General features: G+C 42.5%; 1 protein-coding gene and 1 long non-coding RNA gene across 9 annotated transcripts; one reads left to right on the forward strand and one right to left on the reverse strand.

Annotated features, from left to right (window-relative positions):
* Nucleotides 1-3,715: 3,715 nt before the first annotated feature.
* On the reverse strand, nt 3,716-11,113 carry CALCB (calcitonin related polypeptide beta). Of its 6 annotated transcripts, none has more exons than XM_058165400.1 (4): nt 9,460-9,683; nt 8,672-8,803; nt 5,391-5,575; nt 3,716-4,186 (listed from the first exon to the last, which is right to left on the reverse strand). In XM_058165400.1, exons 1-3 carry the CDS (start codon nt 9,681-9,683, stop codon nt 5,416-5,418), a joined length of 516 nt encoding a protein of 171 aa, XP_058021383.1. In that variant the 3' UTR covers nt 3,716-4,186; nt 5,391-5,415. The 6 variants fall into 6 exon arrangements, with proteins under 6 accessions (XP_058021383.1, XP_058021466.1, XP_058021521.1 ...); XM_058165483.1 differs by lacking the exon at nt 3,716-4,186 and adding an exon at nt 11,047-11,113 and having other exon boundaries at nt 5,434-7,697; nt 9,460-9,581; XM_058165538.1 differs by lacking the exon at nt 3,716-4,186 and adding an exon at nt 11,047-11,112 and having other exon boundaries at nt 5,434-7,697; nt 9,460-9,573.
* On the forward strand, nt 8,708-11,039 carry LOC131189566 (uncharacterized). Of its 3 annotated transcripts, none has more exons than XR_009153090.1 (4): nt 8,708-9,431; nt 9,589-9,742; nt 9,905-10,139; nt 10,809-11,039. It is a non-coding gene; the product is annotated as an uncharacterized LOC131189566 (long non-coding RNA). The 3 variants fall into 3 exon arrangements; XR_009153084.1 differs by having other exon boundaries at nt 9,593-9,742; nt 10,809-11,037; XR_009153079.1 differs by lacking the exon at nt 10,809-11,039 and having other exon boundaries at nt 9,593-9,742; nt 9,905-10,173.
* Nucleotides 11,114-17,432: the final 6,319 nt, after the last annotated feature.

Consider the following 17,432-nt stretch of genomic DNA (forward strand, 5'->3'; position numbering starts at 1 on the left):
TTGGTGACTGTAAATTGGCAAAGTTAAATCTATGTTATATAAAATGACCAGGTTTTATGAGGCCCAAATAATACATGGGTCTCTACATAATTTGAGAATCACTGGATAAATGATAATGTTGTTAACTACCCAATTTCTAGAACTTATACTCCTATATATGGCAGGGAAGTCCTTTCCCAGGACCGGATAAGATGAATCACTTTCTTCAGTTCTTGTTTTCAACTAAATTGTTTATAACAAAGCAATCTCTTTAATTAGGAAAGGAAAATGGTGTAGTTTGTGACTGTTTTCATCTGCTCAGACCACAATATACTCAGGCTAGTGTAAATTTATTTTTTAATCAGTGGAACTGTTAGTAAGATAGGATTTGTTAATACTTGAAAGACTCTCCCTTCAGAGAATGGATGTGATTCTTCAACACAACTAGGACAGAACTTCATCTAATACAGGGGTCCCCAACCTTGGCAACTTTAAGCCTGGTGGACTTCAACTCTCAGAATTCCCCAGCCAGCTTTGCTTTGCTGGCTTTGCTGGCTGGGGAATTCTGAGACATGAAGTCCTCCAGGCTTAAAGTTGCCAAGGTTGGGACCCCTGATCTAGTGTAGTTTACAACTTTAAAGATGCTTGTGAGCCACAGGGAGGGAGGGAGGGAAGGATTCACGTTACAATGCATTGGTTTGCCAGATTTTGGGTTTATTTCCCAGAAACTTTCCTACTGTTACCTAAATAATGGGACATTTTTTTAATTTTTTCCTATGTTATCTATTTGATCCTTTCTATATCTGTTGCTTAAATCAGCACCCGTATGATCTGACAACCCACTACTTCTCTCTGACAGCACAAGATCAATTAAATCTAATTCCCAGCCCAGAATATAAACAGTGTCACTGTCATCAGATTGTGACTAAAACAAGGAATTGGTTATATCTGCTTTCCCTTACTGGACTTCTGCTAACAAGAAATGTGTGACAAGGGCTATGGATGTTACTTAAGGGATGAACCATGGGAGAGTATAGATTATATTTTATTTAGAAATGGTGATAAACTAAAATTAATTGGAAGTGAAACAGGAAGTTACATTTTTGGGGGGGGGGAATCCCTTTCTTTTCACACTTTTTTTCTGTTTATATTTTTTTAGTTTGTATTTCTTTTATTTATTTCTTTTATAATTCATCACAGTCCCGCTGCAGGATAAAACATCTGTAATCTATGCCTCTTTGCAGCTTTTTGGGAGCACACGTCTGAATGTAGAGATACTGTTTTCTTCTGATCATGAACTGGTGTGAACAACAATCATTTCTCTTCCGGTATTTGCCCTCTGTTACTGTTGCATCTCATGAGCCTTTCTTACCTGAGCATCCATCAAACAACTACAATATTTAGCTGCTCATAGACACCTTCACCAATACCAAACTACCATTTTTCTGTTCCCAGAAAGTATTCATTGCTGTACACAAAGGGGGAACAGTCCATTGCAATATTCTCCAAAAGAGAGATACTTTATGAAGCAATGGGCCATAGAATTGAGACAACCTGAAAAGAAAAACTAAACAATTCTATATATCCAAAAATTCTCAGTTTCAGTCACCTGTCTTTATGCAATCTAAAATATTCTTGGGGGGGTGGGGTTGTTGGCTCCCAATCAGGATTAATAATGAAGGTGTGGCTTGTGATTTATATAAAACTGAAATGGTGCAAATCTGAAATGGTGAATTAAAAAATAATTGTCTCTTCCTTTGACAGTGCCCTGATTGGTGCAAGTTTCCTGCCCACAGATGATATTGACAAAGCAAAAAGGCAACATAGGAGAGGAAAAGAGATAGGGACGTATTTTCACAATCACCGATAAGGACTGTGTAAGTTAACCCCAAGCTCTTACAGAGACTGCAAAATTAGGGTACAGTAAATAATCAGGACCACCTCATTTATGATAGAAAGGGTTTTACTATCAGCGGTGGCATAGTGGTCTGAATACAATACTGCAGGCTACTTCTGCTGACTGTCAGCTGCCAGCAGTTCAGTGGTTCAAGTCTTCTTGGCTCAATGTTGACTCAGCCATCCATCCTTCCGAGGTGGGTAAAATGAGGACCCAGATTGTTGGGGGCAATAGGCTGACTCTGTAAAAACCACTTAGAGAGGGCTGTAAAGCACTTAGAGAGGGCTGTAAAGCACTGAGAAGCGATATATAAGTCTATATATCGCTATAAGCGATATATAAGCTATTGCTGTTTTCCTGGCCTGAAAAGGAACGAATTGAACTTTAAACCAATCATGAGGCAGTAACTTTTGAGGCAAGAGATTATTTGCAACTGCAAGAAGCTGTGAGTTTATGGGAAGAAGAGAAAGAATCTGTGTTTTATTAACAGAGCAATCTAAACTGAGAGACTATGATGTGGTGGATAATCCACCCATTTTGCAAAGCCCTTGACCTAAGAGCTGCTGCAGGGACTTTACCTGCAAAGAAGCTTTTTGTTTATATTAAATTTCCCACTGAAGTTAATATGATGGAGATTAACTAGGGAAGGAAGCTTTTCCCTTCATTAATTCCCATATGGAAGAAGTGGTAAATTCCAAATCAAGAGGCACGTATGGAAAATGTTTTCTCCAATCAAACTGCACATTTTTATACAAATGTAAAGTCCAGGAGTTACTATGTAATTTATGATTAAAAATACTTCATGGTTTGATCCTAAGATAAGCGCATATACAGTAGAATTTTAGCTAAGAGTTTATCACAGAAGCCTGCATTTTCCTTTCATATTTTACATATTGCTCTTTGTTAATCCATGTTCACAATATGGAAGATAAATGCTACCGGTTTCTCTATATTATATCACTATATAACAGTGGTGAAATGTAAAATTTGTTACTACCGGTTCTGTGAGCATGGCTTGATGGGAGTGGGGGGTAATGTGACTGGATGGGCGTGGCCAACTTTTTTCTTTTTTCTTTTACTTTTAAAAGCATTCGGTTGAAGAGGTTGTAGAAAAAATGCTTTTAAAAGGCTCCTCTAATGATCCCAGCTGAGTTGCCTGACTGTCAGAGGCTTTTCTTTTCTTTTAAAAGCATTTTTTTGCCTTTAAAAAATGCTTTTAAAAGCCTCTGACAATCAGGCAACTCAGCTGATCGTTAGAGGAGTTTTAAAGATTTTTCTACAACCTCTTAGGCCAAAGAGGTTGTAGAAAAAACGCTTTTAAAAGGCTCTGATGATCCCAGCTGAGCCACGCGATCATCAGAGGCTTTTTTTTACTTTTAAAAGTTAAAAAAAAAACCTCTGATGATTGCGCAGCTCAGCTGGACAATTGCGGGGGGGCAAGGATTTTTGCTACTGGTTCTCCGAACCACCCACCGCTATCGCTACCAGATCAGGCAATCCGGTCCAAACCGGGAGCATTTCACCCCCGCTTTTTTCTTAGGGTAGCACATAATAATTATATGCAGGCTTAAGACTCAGAAGTCATGGAATCAAAAATCTGGCTTCATGTATGCAAGTTTCTACAAAAATAAGTATGTTTATTCATTCTGTATGTTCAAATGTTACAGCCTATTACCTTCCTATAGCACCAGCAATTTCATAGAAAAACCCAAATTCCGTACTAGGCTTTATGTCAATTCTCTTGAACCCAGGTTCAAAGAAAGTTGCAGAACACCCTTTAAAGAAAGGCTTAAATAAAAGATCCATTTCTCAATCTATGTGTATCTAAAATACTTTTTTAATCTTGCATAAATTCACAAATAAATACAATATTGTAAATGTATTTTAAACATATTATACACTCATGTCAGTTAAATGTTTTACATCAAGGCATAGCACACCGCCTCTTACACATATATACCTTGAAAGGCAGCAATTTAGTGTAATCCCCGAGATTGGCAATACAGTATTGCCAAGATAAATAACATGGATCAATTTCACAGATATGCTACAAGATAAATAAATAAATAGATGCTATCACATTTTATTTGAAATAGAATTGCTTATCAAAAGAATATACAATAATTGAATAATTATTTGATATAGATATAGATATATTATATAACCTAAGTTAATTTAACTTTCAAACAAAACATTTCTTCAATAGTGGAAGGATGCGAAAATGAATAATTTATTCAGCCATACTGAATGATGAAAAGAAGTTGCTTTCAAGACAAATTAAAAGGTGTTCGTTGCTCGGTTTCATGACATCTGAAAAACACAAACACATCCAAGCTTAAAGATACATTCTTCTTTTCTTTGCACTTATCAGGTCATTAGACTTATAGCTCTCTTCTTTAATTATGTTCCATAGTTAAAATAGGATAGTCTACTGAATAAATAAAGAGGAGCTGGACCAGCTTTTTATGGGGTAAGGACAGCATAGGTTTTGCAAAGTTAATATGTTTTAAATAAGTTTTTAACATGGGTCAGATATGAATGTTTGGCTCTATTCCATATAAGCAATTTTTCTTAAGAAGGCCTCTTCCCAAACAGTATAATTGGGCAGTTATAGTAGACAGGATTGCATAATTACCAAAAAAAATTCCACATTTAAGTGAGACTATTTCTGTCTTGCAGTCTGAGTGGTCATAGAGCAGACCAACTGCAGATATCTATCAAAGCAAGTGGGTTCACTTCTGCCAAATTTGGCAAAGAGGACATCTCATCCCACTTCTGCATTAGAGCTTCCTTCAAGTCCACCATGCTCTCTGCTCCACCTGGGCTTAAAAAGGTAACAAAGCGACAGCTTCTCAAAAATCATTTCTGTACTCCAGAGCGCAGAGAAAAGAAGGAAATGCCTCTATAAACAAAACATCCTAATGCCTGAAGTTGCATAAGCCATTTGCTAAATTTTAAAACGGCAATAAAATTAACATGGAGACTGGAAATCAAATTACAAAATGGCAGCATTACAAGGCTGCACACATGTTTAAGATATACAAGAAAAAGATCTCTGAATCAAAATAATGCTGATTTAGGAGTGACATATTTACTAATATGTCTATGTACTAATCTAATATGTCTAATACTAATATTCACTCTTTTTCCAAGTGAAAAAAATAATTTGGATTCCAAATCCAATTGTAAGGGAGAAAGCCTAGTCCAACAATGAATAGCTGGTTTTCATAACCCTCATTTTCAATTATTTAAAAGGAGTAATTCTACTCTGGTAATGCCACTAAAAGAGCTTTCCCTATGCCAGAGCTCATGTAAATTGGATTTCAGCACTCAGAAATGAAATTATGGAGTTGAGGTTCAGTACACCGAGAGGACATCAGGTTCAGTAAGTCTGAAATAAAGGTTATATTTAAAAAAAAAAATCTCGTTACTATCTTCTCTCTACACTAAACATCCTTTCAAGACTTAACATATTCACCAAGGAAATAGAATTCCAATATCATTTAACACTTACCATATCCCAGAAATCATTCAGCAGATTAGATTTGTACGTTTCTTCTTCGCCTACCAAAAGCATGGGCTCCAACATTGGTAGGTACAAATGTGTTTTTTCCCACACCTCCTGATCGGTTTAGGAAATCTGCCAAACGATGGGTCACACATGTTGCCGTGTTACATGCTCTCTTTTGTGCTGTTATGCTGTTGTTGGGGTTTTTTTTAAAAAAAAGAAATAAATTAGAGTTAAGATCTTTGATGCAAGCTTCTGATTTGAACCTTGCCTTATTTTAACAATTAACAGAGTTGGAAGGGTCCTTGCAGGTCATCTAGTCCAGGGGTCTTCAACCTTGTCAACTTTAAGACTTGTGGACTTCAATTCCCAGAATTCCTCAACCAGCTTTGTTTTGCTGGCTGAGGAATTCTGGGAGTTGAAGTCTGTCTTAAAGTTGACAAGATTGAAGATCCCGATCTAGTCCAACCCCCTGCCCAAGCAGGAGACCCTACATCTGCCTCTACCTAGGAACGAACTCACAACCTCCTAATTGTGAGGCAAGAGATCCACCTTTGCTGGCTGAGGAATTCTGGGAGTTGAAGTCTTAAAGTTGACAAGGTTGGAAATCCCTGATCTAGTCCAACCCCCTGCTCAAGAGACTTCTACTCTCTTAACATAGCCCAGAGTGTAGAAAAACCAAATCATTGCACATTCTTCCCCAACCTAGCAAAATCCAGAACTGTGGGAGGATAACCTACACCTTTTCTAAGATGGCCCAAAACCTGGATTTCCAAGGATCATAGTCCTGTAGCATCAAGGTTGGTCAATGCCACTGCATATGAGGACTGCTACCTTCATCTCCTGGGTCTACATTTCCTAATGTAATGCCATTTCTGGGTATATAAGCTATCCGAATGGTCTAAATCATTGGGTGTCAAACTTGCGGGCATCATGGCGGTGTCACGTGATGTACTGGGACTTTTTTCCCCCTTCGCTAAAACGGGTGGAGGCATGGCCAGAGCGTGATGCATCCAGCCCACCGGCTGTGAGTTTGACAGCCCTGGTCTAAATGATATATGATATATTTATCTGATATCAGATTGACCATAGGTGTGATCCAACTTGGTTTTTCTGTTGCTCATCTCTGACCAACAAAAATCAGGTTTTTTAAGTCTCATCGGTTTGAATGTTTAACTTAGCCTACATTGTTCCCACAACGAATACAAGTCAATATTTGAATTACAGGCAATTTTGGATTCTCTTGCATTAAATTATCTTTAGGCTGATAAGTCAATCAAAATAAGTGACTTCTTCATGAACAAATAGATACATAAATATAAGATTAAAATTCTTACCTGGAGGAAGTCAAACAGAATAGAACTTTTATAACTGAACAATATTGCTCACATTTGGAAACCAGTGGTTGTGTTTCTATACTTCTGAACAGATTTGTAAAATTCATACTATCAAACTCAGTGTGAATCTTTTCGCTGACTTCATTGTATGAAAGTTATCACATTGATTTATCTAATACTAATCAAGCATGTAGCTCTTTCAAAATACTCTTAATTAAGCAAAAAAAAAATGCAAACATCCATACTGACCTCCTTACAGCTGGATGAAAACACTTCAAATTTTGCTACAAGCCCCACATTTTAAAAATGGTACAAATAATTTGTAATCAGAACATAGACCTATTCCTTATAGAAAAATAGTTTTATTGAACAGTTGCATGATCGGACATGAAAGAAACATTTATTTATTTCGGGGTTTTTTTTACAATGAGTAGCCTCAAATAAAAAAAAATGATGCTTCCTTCTTATTCTTAAAATAAGACTCTAAAAAAAATCAGTTGTAAATTCAAGGCAATGTTTTTATTCTGATAACTATTCTGAATTTGGCTTCTGCTTTTCCCCAGCTCCCTACAACAGTGTTAAGTGTGTGTGCATTTTGTCCTCAATTTCCTAACTTGGACTTTGCTCTACTACTCCAAGCACTTCAGATCTAAAAGAACACAGCAAAGTTAGCAGTGAAGGTTAGATCCACATCATGCATCAAGTTAAATAAAAGAAAGAAACAAAAGAGGAAAAAAATCAAATCAAATCAAATCAAAAGAGGAATCTGAGCCCATTTAGTTGCTTCCGAGGGCTTCCTCAGTAGTTTGCATAGCGTTCATTTTCCAGCTCACTCAACACATTCCTTTTCTTGCCAGGCGTCCCAGCCCCGACGTCAGTACGAGGGTACGTTTGCAACTTGTGCAATTCTTGAGACAGTTTGCCCAGCACACAAGTGCTCAGGTTGGCACAACGTTTGGAAATAGGTCTATCCAAGCTGCAAAGGGGGAAAAACATGCCGAACAAAGTAACCGGGGGGGGGAGGGAGAAAAAGGGAAAGCAAGAAGAAAACACGTGCGTAGTCATGCCTTACCCCTCCCCCTTCCCCGCGTTCCACCCCCCCAACCCTCCCCACCAAAAAAAAAAAGAACTCCTCCCGAGCTTTTTATATTCAGTACAAGCCCATCTCGATGCCGTGCTTTGAGGCGCAAGCCCCATGCAATGTCAATCCGAAGAACCAGGTCGGAGCAACGGTAGGAGGCGCAAGTGAGCCATTGCCCGTCAAGCAAACCAGTTAGGGGATGGGGGGGGGAGGGCGCTGCGACTGTTAGCAATTCCGGGGTGGGGAGGGTATTGCATGCGTCGCTGGGGCTCAACCATTCCTCATGCTTCACCAGGGGAGTTCAGTAGGTGCAGCTGGAAGCCTGGTTAGGGAAGGGGGCGCTACGTGCAAAGAATCCCTTTCCTTCCTCCAATGTCAAAGGACCTTCTCTCTCTCTCTCTCTCTCTCTCTCTCCCCCCACTGGCACTAAGGCGAGGGGAGAAGGACTGAGTCCGGCGGGCTCGGTTTTAAGGAAGCGGGGTGAGAAGGGGGGGAGGAACAAAAAGGGGGGGAAAATCCAAGACCTACCTTGTTGCTTTCCCATTTTATCAAACAAAACCCCTCCTCTTTGCGCTTCAAAGCCTTTCTTGTGTTTGTGTGTGTGTACGCAAGGTGTATATCCATATAGTCAGTCAATGGATAAATGGACCATATACTTTAGTAAAGTTGGCGAGCCCCACCACTTGGATCGCCGGGGTGGTTGCAAAGCGCCCCGGTCGAATATCGAGGAAGGGCATCCCCGAGAAGCAAACGACGCCGGTCTCCTTCGATGCCCACCACGGAGGCGCTCGACCTTCCCCCACCCACCCAGCTTGGCGTCCGGGAGGGAGATGTGGGCAAAAGGCAACGGTGCTTTGAAAGCTGCTTACCTACTGCCTTCGCTGCCCTGATCCGGATCTTCCGCGGTCATCTGGACGTATTCTTTCACCAGGGCGTTGAGTAACCGCCGAGCTTCGTAGTCCCCCAGGGCGCCTCGGTCGGTGACGGGCTCGAAGCCCGCTCTGCGTGAAGACAAGCGCGCCCTTGAAAGCGCCGCTTTTCTGGGAGCAGCGCTTCTCCTCCCCACAGGCAGCCTGGGGTGGGATCAGGGGCGGGAGGGAGCGGCTTTTCCAGCCGGAGCCCGCCAGCCATCCCACCCCCTACCCTGGGGTTGGCGTGGAGCGCGACTCTCCTCTCTCCCAACCAAGGCTGGGGATGGGGGGGGGAGTTTTATGAATACTGGTGCCCGCTGTATCTGGAAGGCTTCCGAAGGGGGAGACTGTGCGAGTGATCCGTTTTGCTTGGCCAGGGGAAGAAAATCACAAGGCGGCCACGGATATGCTTGCGTAATTTCTACTCCGCTTTCTACTTTCGGTCTCACTGCCCCGGAGGCGAGGCAAGTGGCGATCGAGCTCCGATGTTTTTGAAATTTAAAAAAAAAACAAAAAACGAAGGAGGGGGCTCTAAAAACTGGTTGGTCATCCGGGGCGAAGGGTCCCCACGGAGCCAAATCCGCGCCTGCCGAGCGCCCAGACCTTTCTCCTTTTGCCCCCTCCTAACCGAGCTCCATCCCGTCCAAGGAGGACTTTCTTCGCTTCGCGCGCCCCCGCCCCGGAGGGAACTTCGAGACTCTCCTCCCGAAAGCTGCAGGTAAGTCCGCCGTCGGTTTGCCTCTTACCTGAGCGGGACCGCCTGGCCGTTCTCCATCTGACAGGCCACCAAAGCGTAAACGGCGAGGAGCGAGGAGATCTTCAGCACAGCCATGGCCTCTTCTCTCTCTCTCTCTCTCTCTCTCTCTCTCTGCAAGAAAGGCTCAGTTTCATCGAGGAGCCTCATTGCAGCCTCTGCGGTCCTGCCTATTCCCCTCTGACTTATTTGGGCTGCGATCCCATCGACGAGCATCCCAACTGACGCGCATAAGGATTCCCTTCTGAAGGAGAAAACATATATGGCTGGCTGGGGTAAGTCCAAGAAACAGCGACACATCCTTCCCGGGCAAATGTTATGCATAGGACCAGGCTGGCCTAAAGTTGGAATTCTCTGAGGGTAATAAATTATCCGTTAATTACGCGAGTAAAGAAGTATTTGCAGAGAATTTACCGGTCCTCTTAATATCCATTTAGGAATTCTGGGGGCTTCGGCAGCGTTCTTATACGGACTATCGGAACTGGGCAGAAGCAACTCGGAACATCGGTGCCAAGAGAAGAGAACCAAAAATAGAACCTTTCTTAAAAGAAAACGAGTCAAAGTGGCGAGATGTATTTACGCTTAGAAGAGAGACGCCTCGTTTTTATGCCTCGTTTTTTGAAGTAAAAAAATAAAAAGAACAGCTAAAACAAGTGGACCTCTGAAAACGCGGTAAGGCAATGCTGTAAAATCGGAGTTTGTTTGAGTCATTATTGGAAAATAAATATACTATATATTTTGTAAAATACAGAAATAATCTTGTGCAGATAATTATAAGCTGTTTTTCCACATATGATTTCTTTGTCCCCCCTCCTCTCCGCTTCAAGCATTTTCATATATTCAACATTTTAAAAATGTTGAATATATAGCATCTCCATAAATATGTATTTCCAACACTCTTGAATTTTCCTATCTCCAGCTTTTTTACAGTGCATCCCTGACCTCAATGCCTCTGTATACGCCTGGCACACATACACTCCCAGAGATTCATCTTAAATTCTTCCTCATTTAGACTTTTTCTTGCAAAGAAACCTATAAGGAAATTCCGTATGTCTACTGTCTCAGGGAGGGGGGAGCATGGAGACAGAAGGATGCTTTAAAAGGTATTTTAAATTAATATATATTACCTTGATTAGACCAATCTTTAAGATAACCCTTGCTTTAAAAAAAACACGAGATAACTCGTACATTGAAATTAAATGCATCTTTAAGGAGTTATCTCCAGCAAAATAAAAGCTTTCTCGTTTGCAAATAAATTTTGTTTAAAATTTGCAGGATGAACATTTTCCCCTTATTCCCTAATATCTTGAAATGCTAATTCTTTTTTTTTTTAATATCCAGAAAGGATTAATTACGCCATCTATTCCAAAAACCAGACAAGAAGTCTAGCATCCTTGAAACATAAAACTGAGGAATGCAGGACATTGGCAGCTTTTAGGCTGCGACACTCTCTACGGATCTGGGAGTAAATCATCCTGGACTCAGTAAGACATTAAAGAAAGTGTGGCCAGGATTTCTGCTGCTAGAGTTGTATGGTTGCTGTGAGGAGCAGAGCTACCGGTAGTAGAGAAGGGCTTACCTTCAGATGCGAACCTTCTTAAGGAAGAGTGAAAAACGTAGTGGAGGTTTCCTCGGAGTGATTTTCAGAGTCGTGGTGGTCTTCAATGGTCAACGACCCCTTTTTATACATATCACCAGGACAGAAATGTGTAGGCGTTCAACAGAACCCTGACTCGCCAATCAGCATCTCCTTTATCACTATAAAACCAATCCACGACTGACCACAAAACTCCCAACTCCCGAATTACGTCATTCCCAGTCACTGAGCATTCCATTCACAAAAAAATTGCCAGTCATTTAGGCACATCCGATAGGTTTATTTGCATTTAGGTCACTGAGCGACTGGGGGTGGGGGGGGAGTGGGGGGGCAGGAAGAGACAGAAAATGATTAATGAAATGTAAGGGAGATCGCCCCAAGTCATTAATAATATTTAGACCTCCCCCATTGTCTTTTATCCCTCCAAGATCTCCCGAATCTTTTTGATGAATAAACTCAAAAGGGCAGGATATTTACTTAGTAGAGGCGACATCTACTGCAAAAAGTGCTGCATTGCAGAAAAAAAAGGACTTCGGTTGGCATACATGCTTTCTCAACTTTGCATCTTAGCATTGACCCCAGCAGTGCAAGGGGGCGATCAGTGGACAATCCCTTTTCTAATCTTAATTATTGGTTTCGGAGTCCGAGAGAGGCACTATTTCCACCCGCACAGTGTCTTGGAGGGGGGGGCGTGTATTAAATTCACGTGCCTTGAAAGGTTCCTTCCTTTACTATGCTGTGTAGCCAAAACTTTCTCATAATTGGTCGGAATTGGGACTAACGGAATTCAATGCCCAGGTAAGGATGCTTAAGGTTCCTACCATCGCGGCTTGGAGGAAAACAGGGAATGTCTTGTTTTAGAAGAGCCTGGCCAATCAGATCTCCTTCCGACGTGTCAGATCACAAACTCCCAACAGTTCCAGCCAAAATGAACGAGGACGGGAAAAGCTGGTTTGCGGGGAGAATTGCTGAAAGAGTCGGCTCTGCTTGGCAGGTGTCCCTTCTCCAGTTCCGGAATCTTAACTATCTTTAAAAACGAAAAAGGCAGCTAGCCCGACAGCAACTCTTTGGAAATATGAAAGGTTTCAGCGAGGACTGACCGAGTTAAGGAGACGTAGGCTCGGGCTGCCTGGACACATTTTGTCGCGAGGCCCCATTTCTTAACACTGGGTTTTGGAGGCAGTGCAAGAAGCTGGGTGACCAGAGAACTTCCGCACTTGGATCTAGAGATGGTCCCTTGCAAAGCGTGTGGGTAATTTGGGAGCGGCTTATTTCAGCTCAGCGGAATTGTCCGCTCCTCATTTAACCCCTTGCCGCAGAGAAAGCAGCGTCTTCTCAAGCCTACTCGGCTGATGCCAGAGCTTGACGTTCTGTGCAAATGCATCCAAGCCTCAAACGCGGAAAACCGGAGGCCGTGGGTTTCGTAACCCCGTTCAGTCAATCCCTTTGGAGGACTCTGGGTTCAAATCACCAACACCCAAGGGCTTCCACCCTCCAAGGGCATCCCCCTCCCAGCACCCGTCAGATCGGGAGACCGACACACCGGGAAAGGCAAGGCAGGACAAAATGAATGAGCAATTGGCGACTTCTTCCCTGCCAGTGAATATTTATTTCAGACCCGGCGATAATCAAACGGAAACAGGAGGGGGAACAAGGAGGTGAAAAGCCAAAGCAATCTCCCCAACTAGGTGCCCTCAAGATATATCGGGTTGTCCCCAGCTCCCCCCCCCAAAAAAAAAGTTTCCAATCAGGCCAGGGGGAATTACGGAGATAATCCAAAATAGTATTAATATGACTATTAATTGCTTCAATGATTTATTGGGGTTTTTTATTTTTGTAAGCCGCCCAGAGTCACCTAATACAAAAGTAAATAAAATATCTCGAACGTGCCGGGTTGGGGGAAGGCTACTGTAACCCCTTAAGAAAAGCTGCTTCTTGCCAAAGCGACCCAAAGCCAGAATTCCGATTCCTTTCTAGCAAGGCTGATTTTTGGACCCATCCTTGCTTTGGGAGGGAAGCTATTCAGCATGTTCTACTTTTTGAAAGGCTTGTCTGGAGGAGGAGAGGGGGGTGGAACCCGTTCTCAACCGATGCAAACGGGGTAGCCTCAGCCCGTCGTCTGATGATGATGATGGAGGAGGACAAAAACTGGAGAGCGAAGTTACCTTCATCCTAGCTGGGAAAGTGACATAAGGAGGATCCTGGTGCTCCCGCAGGAGATTGATTGGGGGCTTTCCCCGTCCCACCTGTCTAAAGCTCTGGAATTGGGAGAGCCTGGACAGTCACGGCTGCATGTCTGGGATTGAGTGTAATTTACTTCTCGGTGCCAAGCGCCACGGCTGAATCGATTGTCTTAATGGGGAATTGCATTGGCAAGGGCTGGGCTGGGCTGGGCTGGGCTAGGCAGCAATGTTCGCTCGCTCTTCCCCTCCTGAAGTCTCTGCTACAGGAGTCCCGGGTAGGTTCTCCCCTGCCCTCCGGCCGGCCCCTCCCAATCTGCCCTCCCCCCTTCTGTTCCTGGATTGAAGTGGTCACGTTCTACCCGGCAGATCTCCAGCTGCTTCGCTAAGCCCCTGGCATTCGGAGCGAAAAGAACAATATCCGCCGAGGAGGTGGAAAAACCTCTCGTGGAGAGCTACAAGGGCCCAATCCATCACTCTTTAAAGGGCTCTTAGTCATTGTCTAGCAGCTGCGGAGTCGTGTCTGGCGCTCGGACACCTGCTCCATCCAGGATGTTTGGATTTGCTATGTGCGCTAGTCATAAGAGAGTACCTTCGGACTCCGCCAGGACAAAAAGAAAAAAAAAAAAAAAATGAGGAAGAGTAATGAAAGGTAGAAGAGCTTTGAGAAGGTGTGCACTTCCCTAAGAGATGTTGACTCAGGAAATCGCTCCGTTTCGCGTGTAAGCGGGTGTTTGTGCTTACAAGCGCGCCCTGTTCTTTTCTCTACCTGCCCAAGGAACGCTGTTCTCTCGCTCTCTCTCTCCCTCCCTCCCTCTCTCTTGAATGAAGCTGAGTTTAGGCTCTTCACCAAGAACATGAAATTTCGGCCGTTCCCCTGGAAGGAAGATTGGGGGGCTGGTGCAAAACTAAAGGATGCTCGCTAGCTCGAACTCAAGTTTGTGTGTGTGTGTTTTATCAATTACCCTGGCAAGAGTGGGTCAAAGTCTCCGCCACTTTCTAAGACTTACAGTCCGGCTTCCCCTGTTCCACTGGACAGAGGAGAAATCTGAGGAGCGGGAAGGTGATGGCGAGGGGGTGTAGACTTTAGAGAAAATGGTCTCAGGCGGGAAGAAAATCAACCCAGATGGCTTCTACACAAACCCAAAGCGAAAACTTATCTTCTACTTCCTTTACCAGACGGCTCTCTTTGTCGGAAGAGAAAAAGCACAGAGATTGCCATGAACTCCGCCACGTTACAAAGTGGGGAAACCCCGGAAGCTGGAAGATTTGGAGGATCTTCTGTGGAGCAGCCCAGAGGGCGGGAGATGGAAGAGATGCCTCTAATAGCCCCCCCCCCACACACACACACACACACACAGGTCTGCTTCCCGGGTGACAGGCGGACTGGGTGGGCAGGCTCCCTGGAGGAGTGAAAACGCTGCCCTGTTTTCTTTCCCCTAATTGAATGCAGAGGCGAAGGGGGTTTATGCCGCCAGCTCGAAGACACTCCTTTGATGGGCTTCTGGACCTGGCCCCGTCTTAAACAGCCAGAGCTTCACCCGAGCTAACAAGGGAAGGGAAGTAATTAGCTAAGTGGTTTCGCGCCGCGGGAGGAATGGCGAGGCGCTCTGCCGTTCTCCAGTTCCCTGGCAGCCTGCCTCCTTCAACATATGGAACTTAATTCGGAACGAGCAGGCATTGCGCGTTAGGTTCCAATGCCATATTCGTATTTACTCTGGAAAAACCCCATTCGTTGCAGCCGGGATTCTCTGGCACTTCTGGCTTGCCGAGTTTGCGACTCCGTTTGACCGCAAGAGCCAATACATTCAGTTGAAAGTAAATTGCATTGGATCATAGACAAGCTGCTTCTAAGGTCACGCTGCCTAATACGAGGCGTAGTCATTCAAAGAGCCTAATGGAATTGGGCGCCTATAATAAATTTAAATGAATTATAATAACAGCTCCGATTAAACAAAGTTACCTTTGAATAAATCTGCATAGGACTGAGTGCATCTGTATAGCTAAGGCTTTAAATGGTTAAAATGAAATCACCACATTTGGAGGCGACACATATTTACAAAAATCCGTTGTCACAGATCCAGGGGAAACCACTGGCAATCTATTTCTCTGGTGTAGTTGGCCAGGTAGGGCTGCTCTCAGCCCAATGTCCCTCAAAGGGCTTCTCCCACGAAAGCCACCCTGAGTAGTTGAAGGAAACGTGGAATATACATTCAACAAGCAAATACCGGTATTAATGGTTCTGAGAGGACCAGTAAAGCAAATCCAGGTAATTTCGCCTGGGCAATTTCTAGAAAGGCAACATGGTTGTGCTTTTAAAATCTGGGCAACAAATAAGAAAGCAGCAGGTTAAGATTTTTCATAGAATGAACTAAATGAGTCTCTTGAAGTTGTGAAAACCCATCAGAGGGGTGGGGGGAAGAGCAAGCAGGTTCCCTAGCTTAATTCATTTGATGAATAGACAGACAAATCGAGTGGGTGGATGGATGACATGACAAATGGATGGTAGGTAGGTAGGTAGGTAGGTGGATGGATGGACAGACAGACAGACAAACAAACAAACTGTGTGAGAGAGAAGAGGCAGAGATAGAGACAAAGACAGAGGTAGAGAGATGCCAATTTTTTGTGCCATATTCTCTCAGGTGAATTTATGGAAACTCAGGGTAGTCATGGTAGAATTTAAGGAATTTTTAAAACCATATGTCATATACCTCTCCTAAACTGTTCTAGTGCCACTGAAACAATCAAAACTCACTGCAGTGTACAAAATGATCCTGCCAGCACTATAGTAAACCATCAGTAATGAAATAGCTTTTACATTGTCACAGCACTTGCCCGATGGTTTTATCAATATCCAGAATAGAAGTGCTTATCTGGTCAGATGGCAGTTGTTCAGGTATACCACAGAATTTCAAATTTTGATTGTTCATTTGGTTGGACATCAAATGGAGTTACTCAATGCTATTTTATTTTCTTTGTTTTGCAGAAAATGTCTAGCAACAATATGTAATATATTTAATATATCCATACCTATATCTATACATCCACACCTATATCTATATCAGCTAATAGTGTAAACTATTATATATTGTGTATTGTAATATAATATATTTATTTATTAAATGTATATGTTGCTCATCTCACTATTAAAGTGGCTGTAGCTCATAATCTAATAGGAGAACCAGTTTAATGATTAAGGCCCAAGTCTAGAAACCAGGAAATTGTGAGTTCTAGTCCCAATTTAAGCATGAAAGCTGGCCGGGTAACTTTGGGCCAGTCACTCTCTCTCAGCCCAATTCACCTCACAGGGTTGTTGTTGTGAGGAAAATAGGAGGAGAAAGGAGTATTAAGTATGTTTTCCAAAATAATAAAAGTGGGATATAAATATGCAAATAAATAATAGATAATAAGCATTTCCAGTAAATCCAGAAAGTAAGATAACTTTCATGGAAGGTTAAACTCCTTGAAAGAGTTTGTATCTCTTCATAATTAAATCATTAAAGGAGAGCCAGGAAAGGAAGAGAAAGTCAGGTAGATTTTATAATAATTAGCCAGCCTGATGCTGAAAGGAATTGTGGAGCATTCATTAAACCAAGATGCAATTGTGCGAATAAGGAAAACTGCAAGGTCCCTGCAATAAAATGCAAGGGATTATTTCAGTTTCATTGATAAGATGTAAGGGCATCATCTAATCATTTTAACAGAAAACAGTCTGTGACTTTTGAGAGTTTCATACTGTATTTCTCTGGACAGATTAAGCGCATTTGCCAAGATGGCTGGGACAAATGTAAATATTCTTTAATTTAGATTTTTTTTTCTTTGAAGTCTGAGTATTAAGTACCTTTGGTTTCTTGCAACTCAATTGGGCAATCCTGCACATGTCCATTTAGAACTATATTTCAAGGAAGTGTGTGGCCTCAGGTAAGCCTAGGATAGGAGTCTAAGCCTACATGGAGAAAGATAATTTAGCCAAGGAGAACTTACAACTGAGTAAACCAATGGAACCGACTTATCCAAAAATAACTTGGAAACTTAAGTTAAATTCTCAAATTACCTCCCTGGTTAGGACTCCAGTTAACCAATTTGTTTTATTTATTTATTTATTTATTTATTTTGTCACAACATCATATAAAAAGGATTATATAGTATATAAACATATATATGAGTAAATATTAGGAGGTATAAGCA

Source organism: Ahaetulla prasina, chromosome 1 (assembly GCF_028640845.1).
Source record: "Ahaetulla prasina isolate Xishuangbanna chromosome 1, ASM2864084v1, whole genome shotgun sequence".
NCBI lineage: Eukaryota > Metazoa > Chordata > Lepidosauria > Squamata > Colubridae > Ahaetulla > Ahaetulla prasina.

What these genes read in the sequence shown, in the direction of transcription:
- CALCB (XM_058165315.1), bottom strand. Translation starts at nt 9,683, where the DNA reads ATGCTCGTCGATGGGATCGCAGCCCAAATAAGTCAGAGGGGAATAGGC. An exon ending in GGCCAGGCGGTCCCGCTCAG is followed by an intron (nt 8,804 to 9,459) that starts GTAAGAGGCAAA and finishes GTCTTCACGCAG; the next exon opens with AGCGGGCTTCGAGCCCGTCA. An exon ending in CAGGGCAGCGAAGGCAGTAG is followed by an intron (nt 7,698 to 8,671) that starts GTAAGCAGCTTT and finishes CCCCCTTTGCAG; the next exon opens with CTTGGATAGACCTATTTCCA.